Genomic DNA, 23,532 nt, shown 5'->3' on the forward strand with positions numbered 1-23,532 from the left:
TGAAAACAACCATATTTGAAATCGTAAAAAACGTCTCGTATTCATTTAAAACGAAAATAACTTTTCATCGATACGGCCGAGAAAAACTGAACCACAAATCATTCATATATGTAACAATAGTATTTATAAAAAAGACTGAGACTAGCAACTTCTGCGAGTGTGAGAGAAGGAGATAGATAGATAGATAGAGTGCTAAATAGATAGAGAGATAAAGAGAAGGAGATAGATAGAGTGCTAAATAGATAGAGAGATAGATAGATAGATAGATAGATAGATAGAGAGAGAGAGAGAGAGAGAGAGTGTGTGTGTGTGTGTGTGCTAAATAGATAGAAAGATAGAGAGAGAAGGAGAAATAGATAGATAGAGCGATAAATAGATAAATAGATAGATAGATAGAGTGATGCATAAATCGAGAGATAGAAAGAGAAGTAGAGAGAGATAGATAGAGCGATAAATAAATAGAGAGATAGAGAGAGAAGGAGAGAGAGATAGAGAGAGAGAGAGAGAAGGAGAGAGATAGATTATGGGTGCATAGACGAAAAAATGGCGAGGCCAAGCAAAGTATGGGTTCTGTATGTAAAACGCTGTTACATAATGCCAATGCTTCGTTAACAATCAAAATAATTGATGAGCTTACCAAGAATAAGGACCGATTTTCCCTCATAGTCGTCGGGGTCTGTGGAAATGGACTCATACCCCTGAATTAACTCGTCTCCAACTATATTAGCGACGTTGGGTTTCCAGAATCCGGTAGCCGTAATAATCCACCTGAAACACGAAATATACGAAGCACGTGAGTAAATCGCCGATACTTACTGAGACAGGGAGACAAGAGACACATAAAATTAGAGATATGATAGCCCCCTATTAATCCCCCCTCCCAAGATGAATAAAACCACAAAGGCAATTTAAAAATTTGCGATAAGGACAAAAAAAAAAAAAAAAAAAAAAAAAAAGAGCAAGCCGAGTTCATTTCGTAAAGCTTAAGTTAATCCTGACAGACAGAAATGTTCATTTAAATAAAACCTGGCAGACCGACGAAAATGTCATTTCAAGGTTAACTATGACAAACCAACTAAAATGTCAATTAAAATCAAGCTTCGGAAAATAATAAGTTGGAACTTATAAAATTGCAAAAAAAAACAAACAAACAAAAAAACAAAAAAAAAACAAAAAAATAAAAAAAAAACAAAAAAAAAACAAACAAAAAAACAAAAACAAAAACAAAAAAAGACAAAAACAAAAAAAAACAAAAAAAACAAAAAACAAAAAACAAAAAACAAAAAACAAAAACAAACAAAAAAACAAAAACAAAAACAAAAAACAAAAAAGGTGGTAAATCTTTCAGAAGATTTTTTAGAATTCCAATATTTTTTTCCGATTCCGTATTAAATTTCCGATTCCAATACAATTACCGATTCCGATTCTTTATAGATCTCTTTATATAAAAATATAGAATTGTTATTTTTTTCTAATTACCGTCAGAACACATGTTAAATGGGCATATATTTTCTCAAACGTAAAAATACTCTCACATGAGAGTAATCTATCGATTTTGGCTTTTATTAGTAGTTCAAAAATCAATAAATATTTGTTATTTTATCATTACTACTTGCAGTGGAAAATTTTGCTTTAAATAAAATCAAATTAAAAATCCATTTTGGCATCGGAAAAAAAGACACAAATTGTTCCGATTCCGATACCAATTCCGATTTTGATTCCGATTAATCGTCCCACCACTAATATCTATCTATATATATATGAATATATCTATACTCGTAGCCAAATTGAATATTGAAAAATAAATAAATAGATAAATAAATAAATAACAGAGGACCCCACCAAAAATATGGCTGTAAAGTGGGTGCTCATTTTACTGTAAATTAATATAGAAAAATGATCCCTCATTTTTTAAACTAATTTCTTCATATGTTAGAAATTACTCGTTCCCTGGAATTTAAAACGTTATTTTCGTTTTCAGCGCCATCGAAAACCTACATATAGTGGTAATTTTAAAGGACATTTTGAGAATGGAAAGATACTGCACCTTTACAAATGCTTTAATCATAGTCATTTGTTTGCCTAGTTTTGCATACGAATTACAAAATATCTGATATTTCTCCCAAACCTCTGGCCTTGATAGAGGGGGAGACTAAAACTTGCTGATATGGTTTCAAATGATCTGAAATAACAGCAAGGGAAGACTTGATTCCAAATATTTCTCATATGTTATATCTCCCCTCTTTGGTTTTCATACATAAAGTAAATTCCACAGTGTATAAGGACTATTTAATACTGGATATATTCATTATCGTACCCGGTTTTTAACCCCTAAACAATGAAGACCTACCTTTTTTGAGCCTAATACGTTTAAACAGCCTTTATAAATAATATGAAAGAAGAAATTTTGAAAAAAAACCCAAAGAAAATTAACATTTTAGAATGTGGATTACTTTTCTCTATAAATTTAACGTAAAATGAGCACCAATTTTTGGCCACTAAGCGTTCAATGAGACATGTTATTTCTAGCATTTTTTCAAGTTTGGCGATCGAGAGGGAGGGGGGTGCAAAACATGACGAATAAAATTTGTTTTATTTTGTGGCGAGAATTACATTTGAAACATAAAATAAGGATAAATTTAAATAATTTTTTATGAGAACATTCTGTACTTTCACCTAACAATTTTATAAACAAAACGAACCCCAAAATAAGACAAATTTAATTTTTTTTGGAGGGAGGAGGACTACATTAGAAACATAAAATGACGAAAAATTTCATTTAATTGTTTTTTTGGAATTAATTTTTGGTAGATCTTCATTTTTTTAAGGTTCTGCCTACTTGGCTAATTTTTTTTGGGGACGGGGGGCGATAAAATAGGAATTCGCTGCTATTTTTATTGGAACAAAAGATGTAATGATTTATTTTGAAATATTTATTTTTTTAAGGAAGAGTTTTCTTTCCAGTGCTCAATATCCAGAGAATTGTTTCTTCTCTTTGTATCCCTTCTGCCGAAATATCTGGTGGAGAGGGTATCACATACTTCTTTTTTTGGGCGATTACATTTACAAGTTTTTATTCATTTTTTTATTTTTGGGGATTGTTGTAGGGGTATCCACGTTGCCTATGATGAAAATGATTAGTATAACAGGCGTGTTCAAAACGGAACTTCATGTCATCCCAGGCAACGCTTGGTACCCATGCTAGTATATATATATATATATATATATATATATATATATATATATATATATATATATATCGACATACAGTCCTCTTTCGTTGTATCACAACTCATCAGTGCCGCTAGACTAGCACCTATCTCTCTCTCTCTCCCCTCACTCTCTCTCTCTCTCTCTCTCTCTCTCTCTCTCTCTCTCTCTCTATATATATATATATATATATATATATATATATATATATATATATATATATATATATATATATATTGTTTTAACAAAAACCAAGGTTTCAGAGAATGGGTTGATAGCAACAAATAATGTATTTCATCGTTAGTTACAATTGTTTCAAGACTATTCGGCCAAATGTAAAATTTATAATTTCGAACTTACACAGTTATCTCCCTTTCTACATCTGAAATATCCGATAATCGTAAATCTTAATAGGAAAGAACGATAGAAAAAATAGATTGATACCCTTAATTTTAATTGAAGATTGAGAATGAACTAAGTATAAAGTAATGTTAAACTTTCTTTCCTTATTGAATAAGTTTTAAACAAAAACTTTTCTTAAACCACATAAATAGGTTAGCCGATATTTTTGTAAAAATTCCAGATACGAAAGTAACATAGAATCGTAACAATTTAATTCGGTTGATTTGTCCGGATTAAAAAAATAATTTAAATTAAATAAAGAAATAAAGAAATTTAAGAAATCAATGAATATTATTAATAAAACATATTAAATGGACATAGGTAATTAATGGTAACATTGTATGATATTTTGTTTGAATTAAAAAAAAAAATTGTAATTTATTCATTTATTTATTAAATGCAGGTAAATATATAAATCTTTAAAAAATACTTTGCAAGGATGCGATATAGGTAAAATATTTTCGCTTGTTTTCTTTTCCATAATGTTTTATTGCTAAAGTGTTTTTTATTCTATCAGTCTGAAGAAAAGCTGTTCTTGTGAAAATTTTCAAACTACATAATGTTTGAATTTGTCCCAATAGTTTTGATACAATTGTAACTAACGATGAAATACACTATTTGTTGCTATCAACCCATTCTTTGAAGTCTTGATTTTTGTTAAAACAATATATGAATGCTCAATTATGAAATATGATAATTTTGTAGTTTACAGTTTAAGTCATCTATTTATGGATTAAAATTTATTGGTATATGAACGATTACTGAATTATATAAACCCAGTAAAATTTGGAATACTACAAATAAGACTATATATATATATATATATATATATATATATATATATATATATATATACATACATACATACATATATATATGTATATATATATGTGTGTGTGTTTGTGTGTGTGTGTGTGTGTGTGTGTGTGTGATAGATTGGTGTAAAAATAATGTTGTTTTTTGACGTTCAACTTCAAGTCAAAAAACAACATTATTTTTGCACCAACCTAATGTATATATATATATATATATATATATATATATATATATATATATATATATATATATATATATATATTAGTTTTGATATATATCTATATATTTGAGTTTTTAATTCGAATAGAAATAGTGAATCGCAAAAATCGAAACTTTCGGAATATCGGAATCGGAAAATGTACTTGTTTTCCGAAGTTTAAAAACGATTATTTCTATCGATTTTATTAATTTTGTTTTTGTTTTATGTTTTGTTTAAAACTTAATTGTCCATGGCTCGTATTAATGATGAAATGACAAATATCTACTGATTTTAAAGTATCATTAAAACTAAAATCTATAAGTTGTACCAATAAATGTATTTTTACATTTGAGAAAATATATACACATTTAACCTGCGTTTTTACTGTTAGCCGAATTCACTTGAACAAAACAATCTTATATTTAGAAATTTAAATAGAATCGGAATCGGTAATTGTATCGGAATCGGGAATTTAGAACAGGATCGGTAATTGTATCGGAATTGAAAAATATTGAAATCGTCCTATCCCTAATATATACATATATATATATATATATATATATATATATATATATATATATATATATATATATATATATATATATATATATAAAGCTCCCCCTCCTCTTGTGATAGAGGACTGTCGTAAATATCTCACCGCCACTTAATTGCCTGAAAAATGCGACGCCCACTGTTTGTTTATAAGCAAGCAGTTAGAGCACTGTAAAAGTGGTGGACAAATGTTTGTTTTAATAGACATTTAGCGAGATTATTTATGGGCGCCGCTCCCGTGGGGCGATTGGTAGAACTGCTAACTGTCAACACAATGGTTCTAGATTCAATCCTCAGCTTAGGGGAGGTGCTAGTCTAGCGGCACTGATGAGTTGTGATACAACGAAACACGACTGTATGTCAATGACTATATATATATATATATATATATATATATATATATATGTGTGTGTGGGTGTGTGTGTGTGTGTGTGTGCGTGCGTTGATGTATGTGTGCGTATAAATTGTATGGTTTATATTAAAAGTTCTTTCCTTAATCCATGGATTTTCGATGTAAGGCTCATCTCCTCAGAAGCACATGTATTGAAAATATATTAAAGATGAAACTCCTTTAAAGAAACGCAGAAAAGGACAATTGCGCTAGGTGTATCAGAATTTTTGTAGGAATTTTTGACACTCCTAACACGAAACTGCGAATAAAATATAAAAATCTCATAATTTCTCTGTTAAAAGTGGGTTATTTATTTTCGTTTATGGATTATACTTCCAAAATAAACTATTAAAGTTGTTTTAAAAGTAATAGAAATATATTTTTTTAAACGGTAATGAATTTTCCGAACTCAATATTTTTCAATTTTTAAACTTTAAAAATATATCAAAATTTTTCTATTGACTCTATTTTTACGATATTTTCAGTGTCAAAGTGAAATTTTATGTTCTTTCCAATAAACCGAATATAATATTTTAGACAAACGTTTTTTTTTAAATTCACGCCTCCCCCCATTTTCAAGTTTCTATTAAAAAGTAAATAATTAATTTACTCACCGAAAAGTAAATAATTAATTTACTCACAAATTGAAGAGAAAAGGTCAATAAATAATATATTCAAATTTAAAACAAAAAACAAGTAGTGTTTTTTAGAATATTACTTGTAAAGTTTGAAGTTTAAAACTTTTTTTTTTAAAACCACGTTATTTCTTTTTAATTATTTTTTTAATGGAACCTTGGTCCTTGCTCCTTTAATTGAAAAACAATTAGGGCTTGAATTACATTTTTCGAGGAGTAATAAGCTTGGAAAGACAGGGGGTCGAATTAATTCACGCCCCACCCCATTTTGAAATGTCTATTAAAAAGTAAATAATTAATTTATGTACCAAAGTCTTATATATCACAAATTGAAAAGAAAAGGTCAATAAATAATATATTCAAATTTAAAACAACAACAACAAAAAAAGAACTGTTTTTTAGAAATTTACCTGTAAAGTCCGAAGTTCAAAACCTTAAAAAAAAAAAAACACGTTGTTTTTTTTGTTTTTTTTTTTAATGAAACTTTGGTCCTTTCTCCTTTAATTGAAAAAAAAATTAGGGTTTGAATTACATTTTTCGAGGAGTTATAAGCTTGGAAAGATGGGGTGGAATTATTCAATATTTTCACGAAATTTCTGACACACCTACAATTGCGCGGATTAAGGAAATCTGAATATTTCTTTTTAAATATCCCGTCGAACAATGAATTCTTGTAAATCATAATTTACAGTATTTAATTGTGTGTGTGTGTGTGTGTACATTTTCCTACACAATAACTCTGTCAATTTTAAGTCTAGAGCCTCGATATTTGACATAAGGAGTATTGAGATTTGGGAAAATCTTTTTAATTAGTTTTCGGCCGAAAATTTGGCTGTCAAGGGGTCAAAATTCAACAATTTGACCTTTGAAAACTCTACTAAACTCCTCTGCCAATTTTGGGTCTAAACACTCGAATTTTTAAAATGTAGATTGCTTGGACATGAATCAATCATTTTAATTTTATTTGAGCTCAAAAAAGTAAATATTAAGTGGTCAAAATAGGGGTCAAAGTAAAAAAAAGGGACCACTACGGTCTCTAATAAATTACTCAGCTAATTTTTGGTCTTAACATTTGAAATTTTACATAAATGGTATTCAGAGATAGGGTAAGCTTTTTAATCGGTTTGGGTCGAAAATTTGAGCTGCCAAGGGGTAAAAGTTCAAAAGATTTAACCATTGCGGCGTCTAGCAAACTACTCAGCCAATTTTGTGTGTAAACATTTGCAATTTATACATAACGGGTATTCAGACATGCGACACGCATTTTAATCAGTTTCGGGGCGAAAATTTGGTTGCCAAGTTGAAAGAGTTGATCTTTGCAGATTCTACCAAATTCCTCCACCAAATAACCTGAAAAGGGTTGATATGCCGTAAAACAAAAACAACCAACCAACCATATATATATATATATATATATATATATATATATATATATATATATATATATACGGGAAAATATTAAAATCGTCCTATCTCTAATGTGCACACACACACACACACACACACACACACACACACACACACACATATATATATATATATATATATATATATATATATATATATATATATATATAAGTGGAATTGTCTTTGTGTGTGTGCCTGTGTGAGTACATTTCCCTACCAAACTACTCTGTAAATTTTCAGTCTACGGACTCAAGATTTTACATAAGGGTTATTGAGACGTGGGAAAATCTTTTTTATTTGGGTTCGGCAAGAAATTTGGTTGTCATGGGCTCAAAGTTCAACGATTGGACCTTTGAAGACCCTACCAAACTCCTCCGCCGATTTTGGGTCTAATTACTGGAAATTTTAGATGTAAGTTACTTGGACATGGGTCAAATTTTTTTAATTTGATTTTAGCTGAACACAATATATATATAGTCATCCACATACAGTACTGTTTCGCTGTTTTATATGTACATAAAGTTATGAACAGTACATAGGGCCCGAGCAAAGCCGGGCTGAACTGCTAGTATATATATAATTATGAATAATAAGATTGTTGAAGATTTGCACTTACCGGCAAGCATGCGAGTTTTCATTTTGATCCTCCATGATAAACGTGTGTCTCTCTTTAACTGTATCATTTTTAAGTGTGTATATATTCTTGATTTCCGTGTTGAATTGTACGTTGATATCGTGAAGTCGTTGGAAGTCGCTCAGGTATTTCACGAGGATGTCGGCGGGGGGAAACATCACCTTGCTATAGTGCCGCACCTGGAGAGCCTCGTTGTCAGAAAGTAAAGAGTTCCAGTCGTGGCGCATGTTGAATTCCTTGTTCGCCTTTCCCGTGTTACGTTTGTTGATACTGATCAGCTTCCGATGGCGCGGATAATGTGTGAAGAAATTACCTGGGAAAAAGGAAAGAAACACGTCAACTTAATTTCTAGTTGAAATTTTCACTTTCTGCGTAATCTATTTAAACGTGGAAATTCATTTTTTCCCCCTTACAAACGCCAAAAGTGTTTTCCCGCAATTCAGGGTGGAATTATAAAATTGTCGCCCTAAAAAAGACGACATGATTCCATTTCCGTTTGCTGAAAACCGGTTTTCTCTTTGTTAAAAAGAAACATTCATTTTGAGCACGCTTCTATCATATCAAAGGGCCTACTGTTGATTTTATATGCGTGGCCTATATTCTTGTGCGGTAATAAATGAAAAGGTACAGTATCATGCTGCCATGTGCTTTAAATAGAAACATTAATTTCGAACGCGCCTTGTCAGTATATCATAAAATAAAGAATCTATTAAAGTTCAAAACCATTCAGTGACTTTTTGGACACCTTGTATAATATCGATCTATCTATTATATCTATAAAAGTAAACGTGTCTGTGTATCTGTATATCTGTGTGTCTGTGTGTCTGTCTACGCAATAACTCTGTCAATTTTTAGGCTACAGACTCGAAATTTGATATACACGGTACTGAGATTTGGGAAAATCGATATGATCGGTTTTTGGCCAGAAATTTGGCGATTAAGGGGTCAAAGTTCCACTATTTGACATTTGAGAACTCTACCAAACTCCGCCGACAATTTTGGGTCTACGCACTTGAAATTTTAGATATAGGTTCCTTGGACATGGATCTAATTTAACAACTTTATTTGAGCCCAAAACAATAAATTTTAAGGGGTCATAATAGAGGTCAAAGTTAAAAAAGATTGACCTCTGCGGTCTCTTCCAAATTACTCAGACAATTTCTGGTCTAAATATTTGAAATTTTACATAAAGGGTATTCAGAGATAGGGCAAGCTTTTTCATCAGCTTGGGTCGAAAATTTCTAGTTATCAATATATAAATGTATGTATGTATGTCTGTTTGCATGTGTGCCTTAAACTTTCAATAGAGGCGACGGATTTTACCAACATCAGTATCGTTTTAAAGTTCGACCTTTCATACGACAAATATCGAAAAATTGGGTAAAAACATTAATATCTTCCCCTTCAACTAGACACTTTTCTACAGGGGTGGGGGTCACTTTTTTCGCCGACATTTTTGAAAGTTATCCTCTCCTTTAGATTGTTTAGCCTTAATTTAAAAAAAAATGTCGCTTCGGGTTATGCGGTGGTCGTAACAGCATAAACGTTAGGGTTTCCCCGTTCTTTTCCTCCTTTGCGGTACGGGTTCGAGCCTGCCTTCCTACTACCACTTTTTTTTTTTTTTTTGCTCAACATACACATCCAAACACCCGAGCAACGTCGGACGCCCAAGCTATTATATCTATAAAAGTGAACGTGTCTGTGTATCTGTGTGTCTGTGTACATTTCCCTACGCAATAACTCTGTCAATTTTCAGCCTACAGAATCGAAATTTGATATACAGAGTACTAAGATTTGGGAAAATCTTTATAATCTATTTTTCGGCCAGAAAGTTGACTGTTAAGGTGTCAAAGTTCAACAATTTGACATTTGAAAACTCTACCAAATTCCTCTGCCAATTTTGGGTCTAAGCACTTGAAATTTTAGATATAGGTTTATGGGACATGGATCTGACTTAATAACTTGATTTGAGCCCAAAACAATAAATGTTAAGGGGTCATAATAGGGATCAAAGTTAAAAAAATTCACCTCTTTGTTTTTTTGCTCAACATACAACTCCAAACACCCGGGCAACGCCAGGCTTAAATGCTAGTATATCTATAAAAGTGAACGTGTCTGTGTGCGTATCTGTGTGTCTGTGTGTGTGTCTGTATACATTTACCTTCGCAATAACTCTGTCAATTTTCAGTCTAAAGACTCGAAATTTGATATACAGAGTACTGAGATTTGGGAAAATCGATGTGATCGGTTTTCGGCCAGAAATTTGGCGATTAAGGTGTCAAAGTTCAACGATTTGCCTTTGAGACCTCTACCAAACTCCTCCGACAATTTTGGGTCTACGCACTTGAAATTTTAGATATAGGTTCCTCGGACATGGATCTAACTTAATAACTTGATTTGAGCCCCAAACAATAAATTTTAGGGAGTCATAGTAGGGGTCAAAGTTAAAAAAATTGACCGCTTTTTTTTTTTATTGCTCAACATACATCTCCAAACACCCGGGCAACGCCGGGCTGAAATGCTAGTATATATATATGTATATATATATATATATATATATATATATATATATATATATATATATGTGTGTGTGTGTGTGTGTGTGTTTTGGGACGATTTATCGGAATCGGAATCGGGAATCGAAAAAATTGGAGCTTTTTGGGCTATCGCTATCGGAAAGAAATTAGGGCCTATTTTCCGATGCCAAAACCGATTCCTTAAATTATTATTTTTTTTTTTGTTGAATTTTGGTTTAAGAAACATCTTCCACTATTTGTAGTAATAATAAACTAATAAATATTTATTCATTTATACTTCCAGTAAGATTAAAATCTCTAGATTCCCCCACCCCCGATGCGGTTTTTACGGTAATCAGGAAAAAATAACACTTTCATAGTTCAATATTTAGAGACTTATAAAGAATCGGAAACAGAATCAGTAATTGTATCGGAATCGATTCCAATATTTTCCCGATTCCGATACAATTACCGATCACTAATATATATATATATATATATATATATATATGATGATTATGAAAATAATGGAAATAGTATTCCGACAAAATAGAGAAATAAAAAGGAACAAATCGTATTATGTGTTCATCAACGTTTCGTCTTTATTTCGGAAGTCTCGAAATAAAGACGAAACGTTGATGAACACATAATACGGTTTGTTCCTTTCTATTTCTCTCTCTCTCTATATATATATATCGATTATTTAAAGGTCAAAATTTGAGCAACGCTAAGCGTATGATACATAGATTCCGACCTATAAAACAGCCATTCTTCCCCCTTTGTCAAAAACATAACTCATGGAATATGAGGACTAAAGGACTTTTTTTTGTCCTTAATCTTTATATTCCACGAGAAAAAGAAGTGAGAGCAACAAGACTGCTTAAATAAACTGAAAGTGCACTTTTTACTCTCGGTTGAATGAAATTCAAGTCGAATAAATGTTGGTAGGAGTTGTGACCTTAAAAGTCAAGTTTATTTTAAAAGTTTGAAATGAAATTCAAGTCGAATAAATGTTGGTAGTAGTTGTGACCTTAAAAGTCAAGTTTATTTTAAAAGTTTGAAATAAGATTATATTATATTTCAAAGACGTCTATTTTTTTTTTTTTATCTAGGCGCGCGCGCACACACACACGCACTCTAGGGAGCCGTGTGGCCTCTGTTGAGAACAATGATTGCGTTGGTATGCACGGTGGCTGAGAATGTTTACGTTGACCAATGCAATTTTGCTCTCTTTTTAACCGCACAATTGCAGCCGGATCACTTCTACCCCTACGCTTGTCTCCTTCCGCCAACCCATAAAATTATTAGAATAAAAATCATGCTCGTATCAATGTCCTCGCCTCTCTTGAGGGAGGGAATGCGGGTGGGGTCGATATATGAGATACTTGCTCTGCTCATCCCTAGAAAGAAGCCGCACTCTCATTACCCGCAACAGAATCGAGAAGACGTATTGTTTCCATGTCCTTTCGTTCCAAAGCGGAATCGCAGAGCGCAAGAAACGGCGTAGAAAATTCCCATGTTGAATTCCAGGAAGTTGCCATTCACCGTTTTTGAACGAAATACGAGATCGAATGCGCACAGCGGAACCGGAAGCTGCTGCAAAGATGGAAGGACCTTTCGAACGAATTCCGCGACTAAGTATTCTTTAATTGACGAAGGGAAAAGCAAAATGGAAAATTGGCATTGTCCTAATAGGTCTTCTTCTTCTTCTTCTTCTTCTTCTTCTTCTTCTTCTTCTTCTTCTTCTTCTTCTTCTTCTTCTTTTTCTTCTTCTTCTTCTTCTTGTTATAATTTCTTTTCTCTTTCTTTTCTTTGTTTTTTCTTCTTTTTATTTTCTTCTTCTTCTTCTTCTTCTTCTTCTTCTTCTTGTTATAATTTCTTTTCTCTTTCTTTTCTTTGTTTTTTCTTCTTTTTATTTTCTTCTTCTTCTTCTTCTTCTTGTTATAATTTTTTTTCTCTTTCTTTTCTTTGTTTTTTCTTCTTTTTATTTTCTTCTTCTTCTTCTTCTTCTTCTTCTTCTTCTTTTCCTTCTTCTTCTTCTTCTTCTTGTTATAATTTCTTTTCTCTTTCTTTTCTTTGTTTCTTCTTCTTCTTCTTCTTCTTCTTCTTCTTGTTATAATTTCTTTTCTCTTTCTTTTCTTTGTTTTTTCTTCTTTTTATTTTCTTCTTCTTCTTCTTCTTCTTCTTCTTCTTCTTTTCCTTCTTCTTTTTCTTGCTATAATTTCCTTTCTCTTTCTTTTTTGTTCGTCTTTTCTTCTTTTATTTCCTTTTTCTTCTTCTTCTTGTTACAATTTTTTCCCCCTTTTTCTTTTCTTGTTTTTCTTCTTCTTTTATTTCCTTCTTCTTTTTCTTCTCTTTACAATTTCTTTTCTCTTTCTTCATTTTTGTTTGTTTTTTCTCTTTTTTCTTCTTTTTATTTTCTTCTTCTTCTTTCGAACGTCCTCACCTCCCTTTTCTTCCTGTCTTCTTTTTTTACCTTTTTCTTCCTCATCAGCATCCTCTTCCCCCCTTAATATTCCTTTCCTTTGTCTTACCTTCTCCGCCATTTTCTTTTTTATCCTCTTCAACTTACTCAGCTTTCTCATCATAGTTATTCGGTTTCTTATTTCTCCTCTATCTTCTTCTTGCTAATATTCGATTTTCTTCTTCTTCTTCTACCCATTTAAAAAAAAAAAGAAAATCCACAAATACATGTTTCGTATTCACGTTATCAATGTACGAAGTGATAATTACTTCCAATCGAGAGATTCGAACCCAGTCACAAAGTCGGTCCTGGATATGACCTAAAACTATATCTGATGGTGAGGCCCCACCTTGCGGGCCTTGGGAAGTGTGGAGCCACCCTTTAATTGCCATTGCTCCCAGGTCCACTCTGACTCGGAGTGGTAGTACCTGTTAGGGTCCCAACTATGGGTTAAATAGAATCTGACTTTTAAAAAAAATACTCCATTAAAAATCGTTCCTGAAAATAACTAGATTCGGCATTAAATAACCTGAAAAGGGTTGATATGCCGTAAAACAAAAACAACCAACCAACCAGTCACAAAGCATTTTTGACTTCGTAGGTGTAGGTGTAGGTGTGCGTATATATAAACACACACACACACACACACACACACACACACACACACACACATATATATATATTTATTATATATACATATATTTTCTACGAGAAAAACAGTAAATTACCAGGTGCCTTCAATAAGTTTCCGGACGTTTTTGGATAGCGATTTATAATTGTCGTAGACTCTTGAAAATTCAGTATGTTATTGCTATACATTTTATGACATGACTGACCAAGTTTTAGGATTTAGATTCAAATGAACAGTTACAGCAGGAATTGAAATACAGCTTACTAAAGCTTGATTGTCACAACTGGTGAATTTAAAAACCACACCCGATATGCAGTAAAACTCTGTTTTAAACTTAAGAAAAAACATGGCACAGGAACGTATAGAATGCTTCAGACTGCTTTTCGACCATCTAATATTCATCAAACATCAGTTTTTTTAGTGGCATAAGAATTTCAAGAAACGAAGGAAGTCTGTGAGGGATGATGAGACGTGTGGGAGGAGTAAGGAAGTCAGAACACCAGAGATGATTGACCAAATAAAGAATTGCGTAGTTAAGGACCGTCGCGTGCCTATAGAGATGTAATGTCGCAGGAACAAACAAAGAAACTAAATAATTATTTTCTTTCTGTTTTAGCACAAGTCGTTTTTTCTCCCGATCGCGACACCAACTTAAAGAGTTTCTCTGCCTCCGTGGGGGCTAAATGTCCATCTTCTCTGGTATATTTTTCTTTCTGCTCCACTACACGTTGATCAGCCATTTCTCGTCTTCGATTTTACTTCCCATCTATTTCAACCGCACATTTTCTTTCTCCCGTTCACATGGTGTCCATTTTTCTTTTCTTGTCGTGCCAGCTCACAGACACTTCCTAATTTGCATATGTGCTTTTTTGGTTACTGCTGCTAATATCCTCGAAAGCCAGCTATCTTATAGATCCTGCTGATATTTTCTTACACGCTCATACGCGCTCTGTTACATTCCTTTCCAAAAAATCAAGAATTCGATTAAACCTTCCTGAGGTAATAAAAAGATGAAAAGAAAACTCCAAAGTTCGCACAATAAAACATGAATAATTAAATCCAAATAAAAATGTCTGTTCGATATTTCCATTTTATACTTTTATTCGTCAAAAATTCCTTTCCTTATTCTTTTTTTTCCAACGTATTCTTCTAAATATTTAAAGGCAACATTTTTATACATTGCGAGGGAAACACTCAGTCAACTTTATAAATAGCAAGGATGCATGTTTTTGTATTTTCAAAAATTTCACTGGAGCAGTGTTGAAGTGTTTCAGCTTGGTTGTGCAAGAATACAGTTTCAAATATTAAAAATATTTTACAAAGCCAGTCAAATCATTGCAAGACCAAATCAAAGTTTACATAGTCTTTGATGTTTGTTGGTTCTAAGACTGTAAATTCACCAAACTGAAACGGGATATTTTTTATTTTAGTAAAAACGTCACGGTCTTCAGACCACGTATGTTATAATGTTAATTGCGTCTGTATATATATATATATATATATATATATATATATATATATAATTTTTCGTGTGAGTTTTTTCTTTTTCTTTGTGCAGCTTTTTTGTTATTTTCTTACATCAACCCTCGTTTCCCTTTCAATATCCTATCAATCATAGCATTAATATCTCTCCTTGCTCGTTTGATAAATTTTTACACCAACTGCCCAAATAGTTTTCTTTTGTCTTTTGATTAAAACTTCTTTTTTTTTAAATCTCTTACTAAACGAATTATCATAATTTTTTCCAGGCTTCATTTGTCTCTTTATTGTTTAGTAACTTGCAACGAGATTATTTGAGAGAACACTACTTAATTTAACCCTTTTTTTTTTAGTCTACGGGTCCTCTTGTCTCTTACCCAGTATCTCTATGTGTGTGTATATGTGCATTTTTGAAACAAAACAATTCATTAATCAATGGATTACGCGTGGTTTACAACTGTTTCTTTTATTCTCATTCATATCTTTGTTTTTCTTTTGCTATTGTATATTGTATTTCTAGTAATTTGCGTGACTAAAATAGTATGTATCAATGTTTTCGCTATTGTATATTATATTTCATTTAATTTACGTGACTATAATAGTACGTATCAATGTTTTAGCTATTGTATATTATATTTCTAGTAATTTACGTGACTTAAATAGTACGTATCAATGTTTTAGCTATTGTATATTATATTTCTAGTAATTTACGTGACTAAAATAGTATGTATCAATGTTTTAGCTATTGTATATTATATTTCTAGTAATTTAAATCTTTCATATGAGAGTGTATGATTACTTTTCTTTCATTGTATTTTTTTTTTGTTTTTTTTTCGCGTTGTGTCTTTTTGTTTCTCAATGAGCCCCTTGTTGTGTTTTTGTGGTATACGCGAGATTCGTTTTTTTTTCCAAACCCTCGTATAGGTGCACTGGAAAACGAGTACCAAATAAGTAGATATTGAATAGCAGGAGACTCATATTAAGAGAGACGGAGAGTTGATATTGGACTAACACATATAACGGATATAACGATGATGATGGGGAGAGGTAGAGAGCCATTTATATATATACAGTTCTGTTCTGAGATGCTTGGGACTTCATATATATATATATATATATATACTGAGGGTGATAGGGTGATAGATGCGCAGTTCTTATATTTCTTATAAAACATATAGTGAGGATGATGATGATGATGATGATGAGGAGGAGGAGGAGGAGGAGGAGAGATACATATTCTTGGAAGGGTTATACAATGTTCATAATAAGATGTTTAACACATTACCTTTAGGTGAAAGGCCTAATGGAGGATGCCCTTTTCTCTTCCCTACAACTTCTCTCCCACAGAAGAGACATTGCCAGCCTGTCTTTGTTTTATCGTTATTTCCGTGGCAAGTGCTCGTCTGAGCTCCAATCCCTAGTCCCCCCCCTCGCCAATCTTTCGCGAAAAACACCCGTCTAGCTGAAACCACTGTCAATAATTTTCCCCATTCTTTATCTGTGCCTAAATCAAAACGTAGATTCCATGAACAAAGCTTCTTCCTTAGAAGTGCACGCCTGTGGAACTCTCTTCCGTTTGCCTGTTTCCCACCTGACTACAATGTGGATGTGTTCAAGTCCAACATAAACAAATTCCTGATAAACCTCCCCCTTAAGTAAGGCACTTTATCAAATCTCCATTACTAACGATTACTACGATACTATCCCATTGATTACTGTACACGCAATGACCCTTATCCTCGAGTGGCTTCCGGGCCTGTTCTGAGATGCTTGGGACTTCATATATATATATATATATATATATATATATATATATATATATATATACTGAGGGTGATAGGGTGATAGATGCGCAGTTCTTATATTTCTTACTAGCGGGGGTACCCGGCGTTGCCCGAGTGTTTGTTTCCGGGACGGGGGGGGAGTTTTAAAAAATGTTATGGTAGGTAAGAAGGAAGGATCAAACCCGGAGTCATGAGTAAAAGTAGGAAAATAAAGTGTGAAAAAAAAACAACAAAAAAAATACATCTGCAACGTTAACAGTTCGGCCACCAAGAAAAGTCCATTCCAGTTGTTTAGGAAAAAAAAAAAAAAAAAAAAAAAAAAAAACGACTACGGTAGGTCGGCGCGAACGTGAAAATATAATGTGAATTGTCCAGCACGCTAACCACTACGCCACAGAGCACTGCAGCTTAGTTTAGTGATTTTAAATAACTTCACATGAAAGAACTACGAAGTCAAACCGGTGTTCTCTTCTCAACTGTTCCTTGTGAACGATCCCCAAACGGTGTTAAGTGGTGGCAGGGGGAGGAGGAATTTACTAGAGAGAAAATATTTTACCACTTCCATTGATCTTAACCGATTTTGGCCGTGACTTCTCAGCAGAAAAAGTATAGAAATCTAAGATTATCGAGGAATTTGAGAAATAATAAGCCTATAACACACCTCAGATAGTGTTCTGCCGTTTGTGCATATTATATTTGCATGAAATATCTTGATTTTTAATCCTATTAATGTCAAAATCAGACGGGAAAAAATGAGTTCATTTTATTTATATAGATAGATAGAATAGAAGAAAAGAATAGAAGAGAAGATAAAACATATAGTGAGGAGGAGGAGGAGGAGGAGGAGAGATACATATTCTTGGAAGGATTATACAATGTTCATAATAAGATGTTTAACACATTATCTTTTGGGTGTTGAATGATGACACATGACAACAGTTTTACAAAACACAACTGATGATTCTTTATTCATTGGACCGGTCGAATGCTGATAGCGTCAGGAATTCAAATTCGGGATCTACATAGTTTACTGTTCTTCCATTCGCTTCCAAAGGGTCAGCTGACCACTGGCTGCGAACTGAATGACTCTCAACTCTCTCTCTCTGACTGACTAGCAGACTCAACTCCCCTGAAATTCGAACCCATCGAACTATATGGAGAATCGTCCTTTGTCTATGACGTCAGAATAGTGTTTCCCAAATGTGACCAATTCACGTGGCTATGCACACGTTTTTCCAAACACTGACTAATTCAAAACTCTCTCTCTCTTTCTGACTGACTAGCAGACTCAACTCCTCTGAAATTCAAACCCATCGAACTATATGGAGAATCGTCCTTTGTCTATGACGTCAGAATAGTGTTGCCCAAACGTGACCATGTCACGTGGCTATGCACACGTTTTTCCAAACACTGACTAACTCAAACATCTCTCTCTCTCTCTCTCTCTCTCTCTTTCTGACTGACTAGCAGACTCAACTCCTCTGGAATTCGAACTATATGGAGAATCGTCCTTTGTCTATGACGTCAGAAGTGTGTTTCCCAAACGTGACCAATTCATATATATATATATATATATATATATATATATATATATATATATATATATATATATATATATATATATACAGGGTGTCCACAAAGACTGGCTACTTAATGTAGCCAGACTTTGTGAATAGCCTGTAAATTATGCAGCCAAACTTTATGGGCACCCTTAGATTATATAGCCAGACTTTATGGGCATCCTTTAGATTATGCAGCCAGACTTTGTGTACACCCTTTAGATTATATAGCCAGACTTTATGGGCACCCTTTAGATTATGCAGCCAGACTTTGTGGGCACCCTTTAGATTATATAGCCAGACTTTATGGGCACCCTTTAGCTTATGCAGCCAGACTTTGTGTACACCCTTTAGATTATGCAGCCAGACTTTGTGGACACCCTTTAGATTATATAGCAAGACTTTATGGGCACCCTTTAGATCATGCAGCCAGACTTTGTGGGCACCCTTTAGATTATGTAGCCAGACTTTATGGGCACCATGTAGATTATGTAGCCAGATTTTGTGGACACCCTTTAGATTATGTAGCCAGACTTTATGGGCACCCTTTAGCTTATGCAGCCAGACTTTGTGTACACCCTTTAGATTATGCAGCCAGACTTTGTGGACACCCTTTAGATTATATAGCAAGACTTTATGGGCACCCTTTAGATCATGCAGCCAGACTTTGTGGGCACCCTTTAGATTATGTAGCCAGACTTTATGGGCACCATGTAGATTATGTAGCCAGATTTTGTGGACACCCTTTAGATTATGTAGCCAGACTTTATGGGCACCCTTTAGATTATGCAGCCAGACTTTGTGGGCACTATGTAGATTATGTAGCCAGACTTTATGGGCACCCTTTAGATTATGTATCCAGACTTTATGGGCACCCTTTAGATTATGTATCCAGACTTTGTGGGCACCGTTTAGATTATGTAGCCAGACTTTATGGGCACCCTTTAGATTATGCAGCCAGACTTTGTGGACGTGGACACCCTGTAGATTATGCAGCCAGACTTTGTGGGCACCATGTAGATTATGTAGCCAGACTTTGTGGACACCCTGTATATATATATATATATATATATATATATATATATATATATATATATATATATCGCTAACAAAAAAACAAAACAAATAAAAACATCTATATATATATATATATATATATATATATATATATATATATATATATATAAGAGCAAATGGTTAATAAAACATGTTAAAAAACACTTTGAAAAAGAGTTAAAACATATTTAATCCGAATAGGAAACACTTAATAAGTGGATAGTCCTTACTCCACGGAGTTTCGAAGAAATACTTTCCTTCTCACCAGAGGGTAGGAATTAGCAAAATGCGGGATCGGATTTTACTTGCAAAAGTATTTGATGAAATTGCAAGTAAGTCAAATATCTTACTTGATAACAAAAAGTGAAGCAGAGGGAATATGGTGAAGAAAAAGGCGATTTCACTTTTTTTGTTTTATTTTACTTCAGTCGAAGTTCTCAGAAATCAAGGGGCCCACGACCTGGGGCTAACACTTGAACTCTATACGAGATACATAGATATTCGAATGTTCTATTTAAGTTCTTTATCTCTCAAACACTGAGTTAGTAAAGAAATTGAGAACATAATTTTCCTCTCCCCAATTAACCATTTTTATACATTGTAGTATATCTTTCATGTTGGTCTCTTGGTCTTACTGGATTCCAGGACAAGAATTTATCTAGTCTGGTGGAGTATCCAGCTTCGTGCTATTACTTGAGGTAACATCACTTGGAGAAGGTGCACCATTCCTCGTAAAAGCTAATGTGGGGTAGCCGTAGTGAGATCTTATTTTGACTGCGAATACTATGTGATTTTGAATATTTGGTCAGGGTTTACTTCTATGGAAAAAGTATCCTCATGTCAGGTTGTTCTGACAAACTCCTGTACAGAGAGACCTTAGACACTTGAGGACAGTGTCTAGTAGGCATTCAGGTAAAGTATTCAAGTATTTTATATATATATATATATATATATATATATATATATATATATATATATAAATGGTAATTAGTAAAAACCTGAAGAAAGTGCTCAATACTATTGCAGAGCAAATATATGTTTTATTTTTATTATCGTTTTATCTGCTTAGTTACACATGTTTCGGTTACCGAATCGTACTATCGATCCAGTAATTCATCAGACAGGTAACTACCTCAAGCCAGGATTGAAACCCAACTGCTTGTATGACAGTCAAGGCTCCTAACCATTACGCTAATCGGCGGCTTCTGTGCGAGTCGTGAATTAACGATGTTTTGACATCGTCCGAAATACCTAAGCTTTATACGCTAATGGTAATTCGTGTATCACTTATCAATATGCTCAACTTAAGATGAGGAGCATTATAGTCATCCACATACAGTACTGTTTCGCTGTTTCACAGCTCTTCAGTGCAGCTAGACAGGCAACTACCTCAAGCCAGGATTGAAACCCGACTGCCTATACAACAGTCAAGGCTCCTAACCATTACACTGCTGTGCGAGTCGTTAATTAACGATGTTTTGACATCGTCCGAAATACCTAAGCTCGATTTGTTTACACAAAGAGCATCGCTTATATGCTAATGGTAATTCATGTATCACTTCTCAATATGCTCAACTCAAGATGAGGAGCATTATATATATATATATATATATATATATATATATATATATATATATATATATATGACGGAGATGGAAATCTATGTTTTAAGTTTCTTCATATATATTTATGGTTATCTCAGTTAGTTTTTATCTCTCTATCTATCTATCTATCTATTTATTTTTCTCTGTTTATGCGTCTAAGTATATAGCCATATATATGTGCATGCGTATCCATGTGTATCGATACTGAAATCTATCTATCTATCTATCTATCTATCTATCTATCTATCTATCTATCTATCTATCTATCTATCTATAAACAATATGAATGAATATGCCCACTAATTGTGCCCGTTCCACAAGTGTAGAACTTTAATTCATTTGTTAACAAAAAAAAGAAGTTAAAAAATTGTCGTCGCCAGATGACATTTGATGTTCGAACGTAATCCATATAAAACACAAAGAAAAGGGAAAACTTTTGCTGACGTCACATGCAATCAAGTTCTAGGAGGCAGTGGTGGCGGCTGTGGTGGCCATGGCGGCTGTGGCGGCGTAGTTGTTAGGGACGCTTGCAATCAGTTCTATGTGACTCCCATAATTTTTAGATGTCGGCACTGCATACCCATAATTCTCAACGTTTTACACAATTCTGCTCTTAAATCGGTGCTTGAATCCATATTTTCTTAGAACTGCACGTCCGTATGCCCTCATGGTGTGCGTCTCAACTAGTCTCTCAAAACCCAGTCCAGCTCTTACCCGTCTTGTGTGGCTTTGCTAATAAATTCAGCGAAGCTATTTCGACTAACTAGGAGAAGGGGACAAGGACGGCCCACTGGCGCCTTAAAACCAGTCACTTCAGGCCATTGGGCCTCGTCAACTTTGGATGGTAGCTGACTTAGGAGAAAGCAACTTTTATTTAAAACCTCCGCTGCCTAGCGGAATGACCCCATCAGGTGATAACGTGACGTCATCTCATATCGCGAACATTCGACTATGTTTTTTGTGACTCACTGACCCCCGCTTCCTTATGTCATTAGTCTCTGGGTATAATTATCTTGTCATGTGACCTTCTAAATTCAAACTAGCTAATTATAATGATGATTATAATGATTACTGATAATGATAATAATAATGATAGTCACAACGATGATAATAATAATAACAATAACAGGATAATAATGTTATAATAATAATGTTATAATAATAATAATAATAATAATAATAATAATGATAATTGTCAGAAAAATAATAATGATGATAATGATAATAATAATTAGAATAATAACAGCAATAATAATGCTAATAATAATGATAATTACAATAATATATAACCACAACAACAACAATAATAATAATAATAATAATAATAATAATAATAATAATAATAATAATAATAATAATGATATTAGTAATAACAATATTAACAATAATAATAACAATAACAACAATGATGATAGCAAAAGAATAATAAAAGGTAAAATAACAATAATAATAATGATAATGAAAAACAATAACAATAAAAACAGCAACATAAATAATAATAATAATAATAATAATAATAATAATAAAAATAATAATAATAATAATAATAATAATAATAATAATAATAATAATAATAATAATAATAATAATAATTCTGATTTCGTTTATCAACGTCTCCCTGGAAAGGGATGGAATTCATTTCCAGAGGATTTCCCTGGTTCCAAACCAGGAGCATCAAAGATCAAGGGTTTTCCTAAGGATGTTGGTGGTACCTACAAGAGCAGAAGTCTGAAGACCGCCTAAAACATTGGGGATTCATATTTTTTTCAATTATCCTTCCAGACGACTTGATACTACTCCTAGCGATCTAATACGATCGGGATTATTTGTTTTTTAACCCCGCGTATACACCTTATCTCCAAGGCAGATAGAGCATAATTGCTCCACTTCTCATTCTCCTTCTCTCTCACATTCCTGTCCCAGGGGACAGAGAAGTCTACATTCTGCCAGTTTTTTGAGACCTTGTCAATGACGACCAAATCCGGACGATTATGTTCCTATTGCTTGGTCATTATGACACTTTTGTCCTACCATACCTCTATATTTCCATCCTCACTTGTTCTCACTTCAGCAGGCACCTCCTCAAACCACTTTCCAGCACACTTCACCACAACCTTCTAACAGACTTCCCAATATATCCGGAGTCCCATGCGATCGTGTCTTTTGCAATACTCTCTCTCTGGGCTAATCCAC

The 23,532-nt window shown here is 33.3% G+C and overlaps 1 protein-coding gene across 4 annotated transcripts in view; it reads right to left on the reverse strand.

Moving 5' to 3' along the window:
• LOC145268696 (FAD-dependent oxidoreductase domain-containing protein 2-like) overlaps window positions 1–23,532 on the reverse strand; it is a 456,912-nt gene that overhangs the window by 67,252 nt on the left and 366,128 nt on the right. For all 4 annotated transcript variants that reach the window (XM_080124222.1, XM_080124220.1, XM_080124223.1 and 1 more), the window contains 2 exons: window positions 8,229–8,559; window positions 638–768 (listed from right to left, as the gene is read on the reverse strand). In XM_080124222.1, coding sequence (XP_079980348.1) covers window positions 638–768; window positions 8,229–8,559 — 462 coding nt within the window. The remainder of the gene's footprint in view (window positions 1–637; window positions 769–8,228; window positions 8,560–23,532) is intronic.

The sequence above is a fragment of the Euprymna scolopes genome, chromosome 44 (genome assembly GCF_053919585.1).
Source record: "Euprymna scolopes isolate OS-2025 chromosome 44, ASM5391958v1, whole genome shotgun sequence".
Lineage (NCBI taxonomy): Eukaryota > Metazoa > Mollusca > Cephalopoda > Sepiida > Sepiolidae > Euprymna > Euprymna scolopes.